The sequence below is a fragment of the Nematolebias whitei genome, chromosome 9, assembly GCF_014905685.2.
Source record: "Nematolebias whitei isolate Nwh7 chromosome 9, NemWhi1, whole genome shotgun sequence".
NCBI lineage: Eukaryota > Metazoa > Chordata > Actinopteri > Cyprinodontiformes > Rivulidae > Nematolebias > Nematolebias whitei.
The window spans coordinates 10,605,122-10,618,220 of NC_056506.1; the positions used below are offsets into that span (position 1 = coordinate 10,605,122).

At 40.4% G+C, this 13,099-nt stretch overlaps 1 protein-coding gene across 1 annotated transcript in view; it reads right to left on the reverse strand.

Annotated features, from left to right (window-relative positions):
- The window catches only part of tgs1 (trimethylguanosine synthase 1), a gene marked incomplete in the record, with an annotated part of 304,266 nt that overhangs the window by 165,292 nt on the left and 125,875 nt on the right, over positions 1 to 13,099 (reverse strand). Inside the window, 1 exon segment of the mRNA XM_037682064.1 lies at positions 635 to 715. Within this exon segment, the coding sequence (XP_037537992.1) occupies positions 635 to 715 (81 nt within the window).

The following is a 13,099-nucleotide window of genomic DNA, read 5'->3' on the forward strand; positions in this document are numbered from 1 at the left end:
CTTCAAGGCCAAAAACATGCATGCTGGGCAGCCTTCAAGCCCAGGCCTCCCTTATTAAAGAGACCTGTGATCTCAGTGGGATTTACTTGGTTAAATAAAAGCTAATAAAATAAAAAGGGTTAATGTTCCAAAGAAGTGAGGGGGCTAGGTGTGCAAGAGGCGTGTGCGGAACAGACAGAGGAGGAGCGTTATGAATAAGTTATTATTATTATTGTTGTTATTAATATCATTATTAATATTGAATAATTTATTCAATCAACTCTTTAGCAATACCGTATGCATACATTCAAAAGAGGGTTCCAGTGAATTTTTTAATTCCATCTTCAGCGAATGACTGAGTCAGTGTTGGACAAAATTTATAAACACTGGCAAAAGCTATCAAAAACATTAGCGTGACAGCCTTTACCAAAGTGAGAACAACACAGTAAAAAAAAAAAAAAAAAAAAAGATCACTGTTGAATGTTTTTTTATTATCTAGACTGTTTGGGTAGGAGCTGATTCTTGACACAAAGAGACAAAGGGTCATTTATAAAATTAATAATCTGAATTGACATTTACATACGCAGTCCTATGTTAACTGGTCTAAAACTGTAAGAAAATTGAAAAAAATAATTTTACTTTTCTTTGTCCTTACCCCAGTAGGTTTCCCATCCAGCATCCTGGATGCCTTCTGCAGATTTCAGTGGATCATACACCTTCTTCTTACTTCCATCAACTAGGCAAAAAGAATAAAAATAAAAAAAAACACAAAAAGCATAACTATTACGATAAACTGATATTTAAAGCACTCGGGAACTAACTGAATAAAAACTATACTCAATAATACTCAAATTGTTGAACAAATGTACTGAGACTCCTACATGGACTCATACAAGAGATAGAACAAAACAAAGTACAGTAGTTTTGAATATTTATGCTTGAAAGATTTAAAATTTTCCAAGGAGGAAAATAAAGATTTTGATTGTATAAAATAAATTTATGAGAGGAATAATTAGATACCTGTTATTTTGTTTATCTTTTACTTCTTAGGCACAATGAAATTTGTATCTAGAATTAAAACAGAGAATTTGCAAATCCATCCATCCATTCATTCATTATCTTTGCCCGCTTCTTCCATTTCAGGTTGTGGGCATCACTGTTATCCACGTTCAGCAGTCTCCAGTCCATCACAGAGACACATAGAGACAAACGAGACCAACGACCATTAACTCTCTCACTCACACCTAGGGACAATTTAGAGTTGCCAGTCAGTCTAACATGCATATTTCTGGTCTGTGGGAGGAAAAAGGAGTACCTGGAGAAAACCCACGCAGCACGGAGATAACATACAAACTTCACCCAGAAAGGTGGAGCACAAAAGGCAGGGTTCTAAACTGGCGACCTGCTCGCTGAGCGGCAAACGCTCTAACAACTGCACCACCTTGCCACCCAAATTTGAAATCAGTTTAAATTTTTTTTATTTTAAGGTGCTGGTTTTTATAAAATAAAAATTTATTTATTATTTATTTATTTATGAATTAACTTTTCAGTCTTTCTTCCTCCTATGATGGCATCAATCTGGCTTCCAGTTCTAATGTTAAAAATCTTGGTGTTATTTTTGATCAGAACATGTATTTTATCCCCATATTAAAAATGTTACTAGAACTGCCTTCTTCCACCTGCGTAATATCGCTAAAAATAGAAACATCTTATTTAAAAATGAAGCAGAATAACTGGTTCATGCATTTGTCATGTCTAGACTGGACTATTGCAATGGTTTATTATATGGGTGTCCAAATACTTCTTTAAAAAGTCTTCAGTTAAGACAAAATTCTGCTACCAGAGTCTTAACTGGAGTTAGTAGGAGAGATCACATCTCTCCAGTTTTAGTTTCTCTACATTTGCTCCCTGTCAAATCCAGAATAGAATTCAAAATCCTACTTCTAAGCTACAAAGCTCTCGACAGCAACCTAGAAACCGGATTCCAAAAAAGTTGGGACACTAAACAAATTGTGAATAAAAACTGAATGCAATGACGTGGAGGTGCCAACATATAATTATTTTATTCAGAAAAGAACAAAAATTACAGATCAAAAGTTTAAACTGAGAGAATGTATCATTTTAAGGGAAAAATCTGTTGTTTCCAAATTTCATGGCGTCAACAAATCCCAAAAAAGTTGGGACAAGTCCATTTTTACCACTGTGTCATCCCCCCTTCTTCTTACAACACTCAACAGACATCTGAGGACAGAAGAGACCAGTTTCTCAAGTTTAGAAATAGGAATGCTCTCCCATTCATGTCTAATACAGCCCTCTAACTATTCAATCATCTTGGGCGTTCTTTGCCACACCTTCCTCTTTATGATGCGCCAAATGTTCTCTATAGGTGAAAGATCTGGACTGCAGGCTGGCCATTTCAGTACCCGGATCCTTCTCCTACGTAGCCATGATGTTGTGATTGCTGCAGAATGTGGTCTGGCATTATCGTGTTGAAAAATGCAGGGTCTTCCCGGAAAGAGATGACGTCTAGATGGGAGCATATGTTGTTCTAGAACCTGAACATAGTTCTCTGCATTAATGGTGCCTTTCCAGACATGCAAGCTGCCCATGCCACAAGTGCTCATGCAACCCCATACCATCAGTGATACAGGCTTCTGAACGGAGCGTTGAAAACAACTTGGGCTATCCTTGTCCTCTCTGGTCCGGACGACATGGCGTCCCAGTGTTCCATAAAGAACTTCAAATCGTGACTCATCTGACCACAAAACAGTCTTCCATTTTGCCACACTCCATTTTAAATGACCCCTGGCCCAGTGCAAACGTCTGAGCTTGTGGAGCTTGCTTAGAAATGACTTCCTCTTTGCACTGTAGAGTTTCAGCTGGCAACGGCGGATGGCACGGTGGATTGTGTTCACTGACAATGCTTTCTGGAAGTATTCCTGAGCCCATTCTGTTATTTCCTTGACAGTGGCATTCCTGTTTCAGGTGCAGTGACGATAAGGGGCCCGGAGATCACAAGCATCCAGTAGAGTTTTACAACCTTGACCCTTACGCACAGCGATTGCTCCAGATTCTCTGAATCTTTTGATGATGTTATGCATGGCTGATGATGATACCTTAAAAAATCTTTAAAAATCTGCAGGTCCAGATGAACTTCCACCTTATTTCTTAAGGCTGGCTGCTCATATCATCACAGTCCCTGTGACCCACATCTTCAATCTCTCCATAAGACAAAACTCCATCCCAGACAATTGGAAAACAGCCTTTGTTCTTCCTTTGCTGAAGGGAGGTGACCCCACCTCATTGAACAACTATCAACCAATCTCTAAACTCTGCATTTTAGCCGAGGTTCTAGAAAAACTGATAAACTCTCAAATCAAAAATTACATGGACTCATTTAACATCTTACCTCCACATCAATCTGGTTTCAGGAAACAACACAGCACAACCACTGCTTCACTGAAGGTTCTTAATGATGTTGTTGAAGCACTGGAAGCTAAGGATTATTGTGCTGCACTTTTCTTAGACCTCTCTAAAGCTTTTGACACTGTGGATCATAACATCTTGTGTCATAAACTCTCAGAAATTGGTTTCTCAGAACACACCATTGGTTGGTTCTCTAACTATCTTTCAGACCGGAGGCATTGTGTTCAACATAATGGCACTTCCTCCATTTATTTAACAGTCAACAATGGTGTACCACGAGGCTCAGTCTTAGGACCCACCCTCTTTACAATTTACATACATAATGTAGGTAAAAACATCCCTAATGCATCCATACATTTCTATGCTGATGACACAGTTGTTTATTGGCGAGCTAAAACTGTTGCTAAGGCTTTCCAGCTTTTGAAATCTGCATTCAACTACATCCAGACAGATTTGTTCCGCCTCAAACTTGTCCTAAATGCCGACAAAACCAAAGGGATGCTTTTTTTCAAATAGGAAGTTGGTCCCAGCAGTTCTTCCTCCGATTTTATCCTCAAATGGTGTCCCCATTGAGTTTGTTGATTCCTATAAAGATTTGGGTATCTTGGTCGACTCACATCTCTCTTTTAAGCTCCATGTGGAAAACTTGGTAAAGAAACTGAAAGTTAAACTGGGTTTCTTTTTCAGAAACAGATCCTGTCTAACCCTGAATGCTAGAAAATACCTTGTTTCTGTGACTTTCCTTCCCTCCATTGATTACGGTAACATTATTTACATGAACGCTCCTACAAGCACCCTGCAGATGTTGGATGCTGTCTATCATGGTGTACTAAGATTCATAACTGGCTGTGATTATCATACCCACCACTGCACGCTGTATTCACTGGTTAACTGGACATCATTAACTTCACGCAGACTCTCTCACTGGTACATTTTCATCTTTAAATCACTTCTTGGTCTGTTGCCTTCATACATCTCCTCCTACATGTCTCTGTGTGAGTGCAGCTACGGAGTGCGCTCTCAGGACATTATTACCTGCAAAGATCCCTCAATGAGGACTGAACTAGGCAAAAGGGCCTTCTCCTACTCTGCTCCTGTTTCCTGGAATATCCTATAAAAAGATTTGAAGCTCTCGACCTTGACCTCTCTAAGTGGCTTTAAGAATCTGTTGGACTCCTGGCAGGGACCAATGCAGACATGTTCCTGTTTTTTGTTTTCTACATTCGCCTTAGAATCTAGCTGGTTTTTTTTTTTTGTTTGTTTTTGTTACCTTTTCCTTTTAGCCATCCTATTTGTAAAAAAAAAAAAAAAAAACCTGCAGTATGACTTTTTATAATTGTTTATTGTTGTTGCTGTTGTCCATTGTTGTCATCTTTCTTTGTTGAAATCAGGTCTCTCTTGTAAATGAGTCCTCGAGGCTCAATGGGATTTACCTGTCTAAATAAAGGTTGATAAAAGTCTTTGCTATTTTACGCTGGGTGACACTATTCTCGTATTGCTGCACTATCTTTCTGCGCAACAATGGTGGAATTGGTGATCCTCTTACCATCTTGGCTTCTGAGAGACACTGACACTGAGAAGCTCTTTTTATACCCAATCAAGTTGTCAATTTACTTAATTAGTGTTAATGGGTCTTCCAGCTGTTCGTTATATGCTCAATTTCCTTTTTCCAGCCACTTATTGCTACTTGTCCCAACCTTTTAGGGATTTGTTAAAAATGTGAAATTTTGAATGAACATATTTTTCCTTTAAAATGTTACATTAACTCAGATTAAAATTTTGATCTGTCATCTATGTTATATTACAAATAAAATATTGACATTTGCCATCTCCACAGCATTGCATTCAGTTTTTATTCACAATTTGTTTAGTGTCCCAACTTTTTTGGAATCCGGTTTGTAGCTCCATCTTGTATTACAGATCTTATTGTTCCATGTTTTCCTAACAGAGCACTTCGCTCTCAGGCTGAAGGTTTACTCGCGGTTCCTAGAGTTTCCAAAAACAGATTGGGAGGCGGAGCTTTCAGTTATCAGGCTCCTCTCTTGTGAAACCAAATTCCAGTTTCTGTCCGTGAGGCTGACACATTGTCCAGTTTTAAGATTGGGCTTGACTTTCGTTTTTGCTAAATCCTATAATTATGGTCGGCTTGGGTTTCCTGAGTTGTTCCTTAGTTATGCTGCTCTAGTCTTAGAGCTGGGCGATATCTCGATATTTTAAAAATATCTTTTTTTTTTTTTGCGTTAAAAGTTCAAACTATCTCTATATAAAACAATATATTTGTATATTTGAAAATCCTCCTGCTATCTCTTTCTCCCACTCTGCCCCACTCCTTCCTCCTTGAACACAAACCCAGCCCCTCAGCTGAGCTCCCCTCCTTCCTGCTTCTGCAGGAGGTGGGCAGAGACGTTTAGCACAACAAGTAAACATGGAAGATATGAAGAGCAGCTTAGCTGCTGAGGAAAAAAACAATGTTCTTTCGAAGCTAGTTTGGATTTAGAAGTCAAGTCAGATTTATTTATAGAGCACATTTAAAACAGAAACTGTTACCAAAGTGCTTAACAAAAGTATCACAACATCAAATAAAAAATAACAAGATATATTTACAGCACATGGAATAAAAATATAAAACCGAAAACAAAATTAGAAACAATGAAATACTAAATCACATCATGTAGTGTCAAAAGTCAAGGAAATAATAACAAAAAGCAAACTCAGTCAGAAACAATGAAATACTAAATCGGATCTGATGACCTTGTGTTAAATAGGAATAAAAACAAAAGCATAAACAGAATCAGCATCAGTGAAGAACTAGATCTAAAGCCGATCACCCTGTGTTAAATGTCAATGAGTATAGATGTGTTTTTAGGAGAGTTTTAAAAGCAGAGACTGAGTTGGCCTGTCAAATGTTGATGGGCAGATTGTTCCAAAGTTTAGGACCCACGACTGAAAATGCTCGATCTCCTCTGAGCTTCAGCCTGGTTTTTGGTACAGCCAAAAGCAGCTGGTCTGATGATCTCAAAGCCCGAGAAGGAGTATAAGGATGAAGAAGGTCGGAGAGGTATGATGGCGCAAGGCCGTTAATGCACTTGAATGTCAGCAGGAGAATTTTAAAATCAACTCTGACACGCACAGGAAGCCAGTGAAGGGAGGGCAGAACCGGAATAATGTGCTCAAACCTGCAAGTTCCTGTTAGTAGCTGAGCTGCTACATTTTGTACGAGCTGGAGACGTGAAAGTGAAGCCTGAGTAATCCCAACATAAAGTGAGTTACAGTAGTCCAGCCGGGTTGTAATAAATGTATGGACTAGTTTTTCAAGGTTGGATCTGGACAGAACGGACTTAAGCTTTGCTATTTGCCTTAGCTGAAAGAAGCTTTTTTGTAGAACAGAGATGATCTGCTTATTAAACTTAAAGTCCAAGTCTAACAATACCTCAAGATTGGTAACCGACTTCTTTAGTAGAGGTTGGCTCCTCTACCCCTCCTTTCTCTGTTGTTTGTGTTTTTCTAATTATCTCTCCACAGCTGCTGCTCATTACCTGGACCAGGTGGAGGAGCTATTTAATCTGGAGCCTCACTCCAGATCAGTGCCAGAGCAAAGTTCTACCAAGCTCCATGTTCCTGTGACTACTGGCTGACTGACTTCAAGCTCCTTATCGGTCTCCCTGCATGACGGCAGCGTTTCTCCTACTCCACCTTTACTCCTGTGTGCCTCACCTGGTTCCTGGTTTCTCCTCACCTCCACCCCGGCTCCCTTGGTGATTTTTGTAAATACACTCGTTAATATACTCACCTGACCCCACCGTGGATTATTGGATTCGGATCCTGTCTCCTGTTCTCATGCTCCTGGAACAACAACGACAAGTAAGCTTATTTTTGGATAACTATCAAGACGATTTGTCGTTCACCACCAATCTCATCTCTATTCCCACAGAGGATCCATCCTGAGTTTGAGTTTACCTGCTACACCTGAACCAATAAATATAATTGTTTTTTACCTCAAGTTGTTTAGTTCTTGCTTCAAACCGTTCGCCTTTGACATCACCCACAGACCTTAACAGCTTTAGATGTGGCTGAAGGGAGTGCAGGTTTACAGGATCAGTGACAGTGGTAGAGCTTGGGTTAAACACAATGACCTCAGTCTTCTGATCGTTAAAACTCAAGAAGCTTGCAGCCATCCAAGTCTTGATGTCATCAAGATGTAGTGAACTTAACCTGATGAATAGGGAAAAGAGCTCTTTAAAATGTCGGTACTTCCTGGTCTACACAGTTCGGTGAGTGCTGTGAGAGTTCAGTTCTGTTCAGTTCTGTTCAGTTCTGTTCGGTTCTGTGAGAGTTGGGATGAGTCCAGTTCTGCGTGGAGAAGCCCAGTTCTGTTGGTTGGAGAAGTTCGGCGGCGCGGACAGTTCTGATATGTCCTAGCGCTGTGCAGTAGCTGTGGGAGCCGGGAAGACCCTGACATGACCACAGAGCTCTTCCGAGTTTCATGGGATTATAACATTTTCCACTGAGGTGAGCTTGTGTCGGACAGAATCTCGCCGCTACTCCGGACGAGTAACAGCATCCTACGGAGACGCTGAAAGGGTGCGTTAAACGGAATCTCGCCTGAGACATCTCCAGGTAAAAGAGTCGATTTCACTACCTAAGTGTACTGTAAGGAAGAAGCTGAAGAAAGCCCGGAGAGTGCCGTTCTGTTTAACACTCTCCCTCAAACACCATCCTTTACTCCCTTTAACTTCCTTCCCATCTTTAAACTCCTCTCTCAAGTAGATATTCTTCCAGATATTTAGAAATGTCTGTGTAAAGTGCTCATCCACCGCCGTGTGGATTAAGATCATAATTGTACAGTTTTCATAAATGTCTGTGGTGAAGCAACGGAAAATCATGGCCGTATGGTTTTTCCTGATTGATTGCTTTTGTTGTTATTTTCATAATTTGCCAAATTACTGTAAATGTTTGATGTTAAACTTTGATTCTGTAAATAAATGACCGCATTCATTTTGATGGGTCAAAGATAAATGACGTCTCACGTTTGCATTTCATTAAATTCAATGCACGTTTTATTCAGTCCAGAAAAATGAGGAATCCGTGTTAATTGATGAATATATCTGAGCATCTGTTCATCTACATTTGGTGGCCCGTCCGTACGTTAGTACCACTTTTGGTGGCCCGTCACGTGTTCATAAATGGACTGCGTATTCGTGTAAAGATTGATTTTACATGTTGGCATGAAAAATAACAGTTTGTCAGCTGTGCTGAAACGCCTCTGAAGCTGCGCCGCTTGGAGCTTGGCTCTGCATGTTTACGCTGTGTTACGCTGGCGATGTTATGAAAGCTGAAATAGTGTCATTGAGTCTTTATGAAAGCTGAAATTGTACGCCTGTTATGGTAACTAAAAGCTGGGTTTGGGTGGAAACGCTTCATTCTGTTTAAAGACGGTCCAGACGCGGTTCTGGTACCGGCTCGGTTCTGAAAAAGTTCGGACGAGTTGTTTAAATAGCTAGAAAGACGTTTTTGAGACCGGAGTAGCAGACTCCGTGCAACTCAGAATTGATTCGTTACAGTTTTTAACAGAAAAAGTGCATTTTGACAGTTTAAAAGACGAAAAGTTGATGAACTTATTTCAGGCTAATCTAACATGCTAGTTGGAAAAAACGCTTCGTGATTGGTTGAATTTGCTGCTGTGGAGCGCTCTGATTCGCTGAGAAGTTGAATGACGTGCCTACGCCATTTCCTCTCACCCCCGTGCCGCTCTGTCATTGGTGATTTCAGTCACGTGACCCGGAAATGGAAACTCGTTTTCATAGGGAATAAAATCTGTTTTTTAAAGCTGAAAAACGCTTTAAAAGCTGTATTCTGATCAACTGTTAAGTTCTTCGAAGCATACTCGCTGAAATTTTGCCACGTTAGAGTTTAAAATCCGTCATTAAATGATGTTTTTGAATAACGCTAGCGATGCTAATTTTAAGCTAACAGCTAACGACCGGATGAGTGACGTGTCACGTCACTTCCTCCATGTCGGAAATGAACTTTGCCGTGCTTAAAATCACTAAATAAAGCTGCCACATATCCCAAAAAACTCATGTTTCATGCTAAAAAGTCGTGCTTGTTGAAAGAATGCCACGTTTACGCTTAAATTCGTTCAGAAATGTTGATTTTAACCGAGTTTAGCCGAAGCTAACTTTAAGCTAAGCGGCTAAAAACAGGATGTCAACCGAACGTCACAGGAAGTCGTCATAGACTCCTGCTGGTAGAAAGCTAAACACTGCCCCCTCCTGGAGAAACTTGAGATCACGGTTTCACTTCAGTTTTAGGTATTTTAGTGAAATTAAACGTTTTTTTTCTCTCTGTAAGACGAACTTTGAGTTAACAGACTTCCTCTAGCTGAATAATCACTGTTATCTTGCACTTAAAAAGTAAGAGGTATTTATGCAAAAAAAGGCATTTACCAGGACATTTTCATTCACTGAATTCCTCAAACAAGGAGGGACAAAATGAAAAATTAGAAACTTTTTAAAAGATACGGTTCAAATATTCACAGAGTTGAAAAGTTTACTCATTTTGCTTGAAAGATAATACACGTTTAATTGCAAAATCACTAAATAAGAGTAAACTTATCAGGAAAAAGAAACTTTTCTGTTTAAGTTGCCACCTAAAAATACATCTTCCTATTTAATTTTAAATAGAAGATTTGCAGGAGGACAGGAGTAATAACAGTTTTTCTGAAGAAAGACTGATTAATCCTGACACATCATCAACTTTTCTTTTTCTTTTCACCACTTGGTTCTATGAGTAACTGTTAAAATAGCAAATTTCTGGAACAGAACGGTTTAAAAAACGTTTTAAACTGATGATTGCTGTGAGACTAAAGAAAAAATTGCAGGTTTATAAAAATTCAGTGCTTTAGAGTAAAATACACTAAAAAGAGCTTGGTAATCTAGAATCTGTTGAAAAATAAGCACATACAAGTAACACTGCATAGAAGCATTTACTTAAATATTCATGAATTGGGGTAAAACCTACAGAAAGGTACCCACATTTGAATAAGGTGACTTATAACAGTACTTTAGTGTAAACCCAAGGCAAAAATAGTGTGACACTCCTTGACATTTGAATACAATTATTTACCTGTAAAAATATCTGAAGCTTGCAACTGTTTTAAACAGATAAAGTGCTACACAGTGAATGAACATGACAGGTGTGTTAGAAAAAGACTTTGATCCGTATGGGATAAGGGACTGTTTAGAGAATGCGTTAGCGCTTCTGACAGATTCCTTACATCCATATGATAAACAGGCAGAGAGCATGAACCCAAAAGAGTTATTGGACAATCTGAAGGAGGTTGCAGAAAGTGTGACCTCTACAGAAATTACAAAGTCAAGTTATGAAAAGCTGGCTAAAATTGCAATTTTGCTGAAAGGATCGTTCAATGCAGCTGTTGAGAAAGCTGATGACCTTACACTAAGGTTAGACAGTGAAAAAGCGTTTGCTCAGGAAATTGAAGATCACTACCTTCAATTTAGAGCGAACACGAGGTCCTCATGACGAAACATTATGAACAGATGTTTCACTTACAGCAAAATGCACGTGCAGAAGTTGATTCAATGACCAGCAAAATACAATTACTTGAGGCATCACTATCTGAAGCCAGGGATGCTACAGATGTGCTTAAGAAAGATCTGCACAGACTCGAAGTGCATAAACAGATATTACTGGAAAAAGTTGTGCGTTCACGACATGAATGTCGGTCATCGCAGGAACGCCTGAAGGCTTGTGAGGAGGAACTGGCCGCAGCAACAAACAAGATTTCTGACGTGGGGCGAGTTTGTCTGGAACTCAGAGAAGACCGTGGACAGAGTTCAGGTCACCCACAAACACCTCAGAAAGACGTTGTTGCACATCCTGCTCTTAATCCACCCTCATCTCGGGCGGTAGGAACAGACCTGAACAGGTCTCCTCCACAAAACATGCAACAGAGTGCATGGCAACTTCCTCTTTCAATGGATGTTCTGCTAAAACTCTCAAAATATGTACAACGCTTTGTACCTGGACCGATGGGTTCAACTGGAACAAAAGCGTACCTGAAAGATCTCGAATTCAGATTGAAGGATTATCCTAATGCTACGGTTGAGGATAAGATCAGTCTGATACGGTTCACTTCGGACCGAGAGGTATTCACCTTCATCGAGCGTCTACCTGATGCAACGAGAAAGGATTACAACCTTCTGTGTGAAGCTTTGATCAGAGAGTACGACCCCTGCACGGGACCTGCTGGTTTCCCAGCCGCTGACAAGGTCACGCAGGGAAAGAATGAACATCCAAAAATCTATTACAAAAGAATCTTCCAAGCTTATTTTGGTTACAGAAATGAAACCGGAATGGAGGAAGAAGAAAATTTTAAATATGTTTTCAGCAAAAATCTCCACACTGACATACGCATGTCAGTACAAATTATGGCAAATTTCAGAGAAAAATCCATAAATGAGATTAAACAGTGTGCTGTGAATGTGTTTGAGGCACGTTCTCATGCTAAGACGCCCATAGAGGTGTTTCCTGGTATAAAGGTTAAACCCCACTCCCTAGAAATGGAAGGAAGGCGCGCGCCACCTCCTCCTAAAACAGGCGAGAAAAGGCAGTATTTTCAAACTAATAAACCACGTAATGAAGGTGCACGCTGGGACAAAAAGGCTCCTCTCTCAGAGGATGAACGTGATTGTCGTACATGGGACATGCGTAGGACGCAAAAATATGGGATCCAAGAGGACCCATATTATCAGGGGACGTCCGGAAAGGAACCCCAAAAAGACGTACCTAGCCGCCTCCCACCTCGGACGAAACGTCCCGAGGCGAAAAAAATCACAAAAGTTCAAGGAACAAGGCCCTAAACCTCTGAGCTCGGAAGAGACAGAGGGAATACAAAGGTTTTTAGACACTTTGATACACGCTGAAATGGGAACCCGACCAGGAGCACAATGTAGTGATCTGATCGCTACTAAATCTGAAGGCGCGAATGACAACATTACAGAGGTCGGTGGAACACACCAAGACATTGCTGTTGTTGCCTCCAACAACCCCTCATCGGACGAAGGGGGGATAAACTCACACACAAACGATGACGAGTCATCGCAAACTGAAAACTCAGAACCTGACTTTCATGATTTAGAACTAGGCATTCCAGTTCTGGGAGGGCTCCCAGATAACCTGGTACCGAGTCAAGAAGCTGGGCCAGTATGTTTCACGAAACCATCACAGGCCATCGCTCTTTTCTCAACCAATGGCGTCGACCAAGGACCACAAACCTATGGTGCCTTGCCCATAGACAGGTCCGACGACTCAGAAAAGGATTCGTTGGAGCTCCCCATGGAGCAAGAACCCTTACCAGTCTCATCACAGATTGAACAGGTGGTCGCCCAAGCCGACACTCTGACATCTGATGAAGAAAGAGACAAACTTCGCCAAGTTCTTTTAAAATATGAAAAGTCACTTTCAACTGACCCAGACATCATCCAACTTCAGAAGTTGGATGATCCTGTAATTAACTCGATGATACTGTATCTGACTGACCCGGACAAATACACTCCATCGAAAGTCAAACTGGATTCCGATCCAGACCTAAAAGTCCTCTTTCAGCTGCGCAAACAGTTAAAACTACTCAAGGACAGCCTAACTTTAGCTCATGGAGCGACGTCCTCACCCG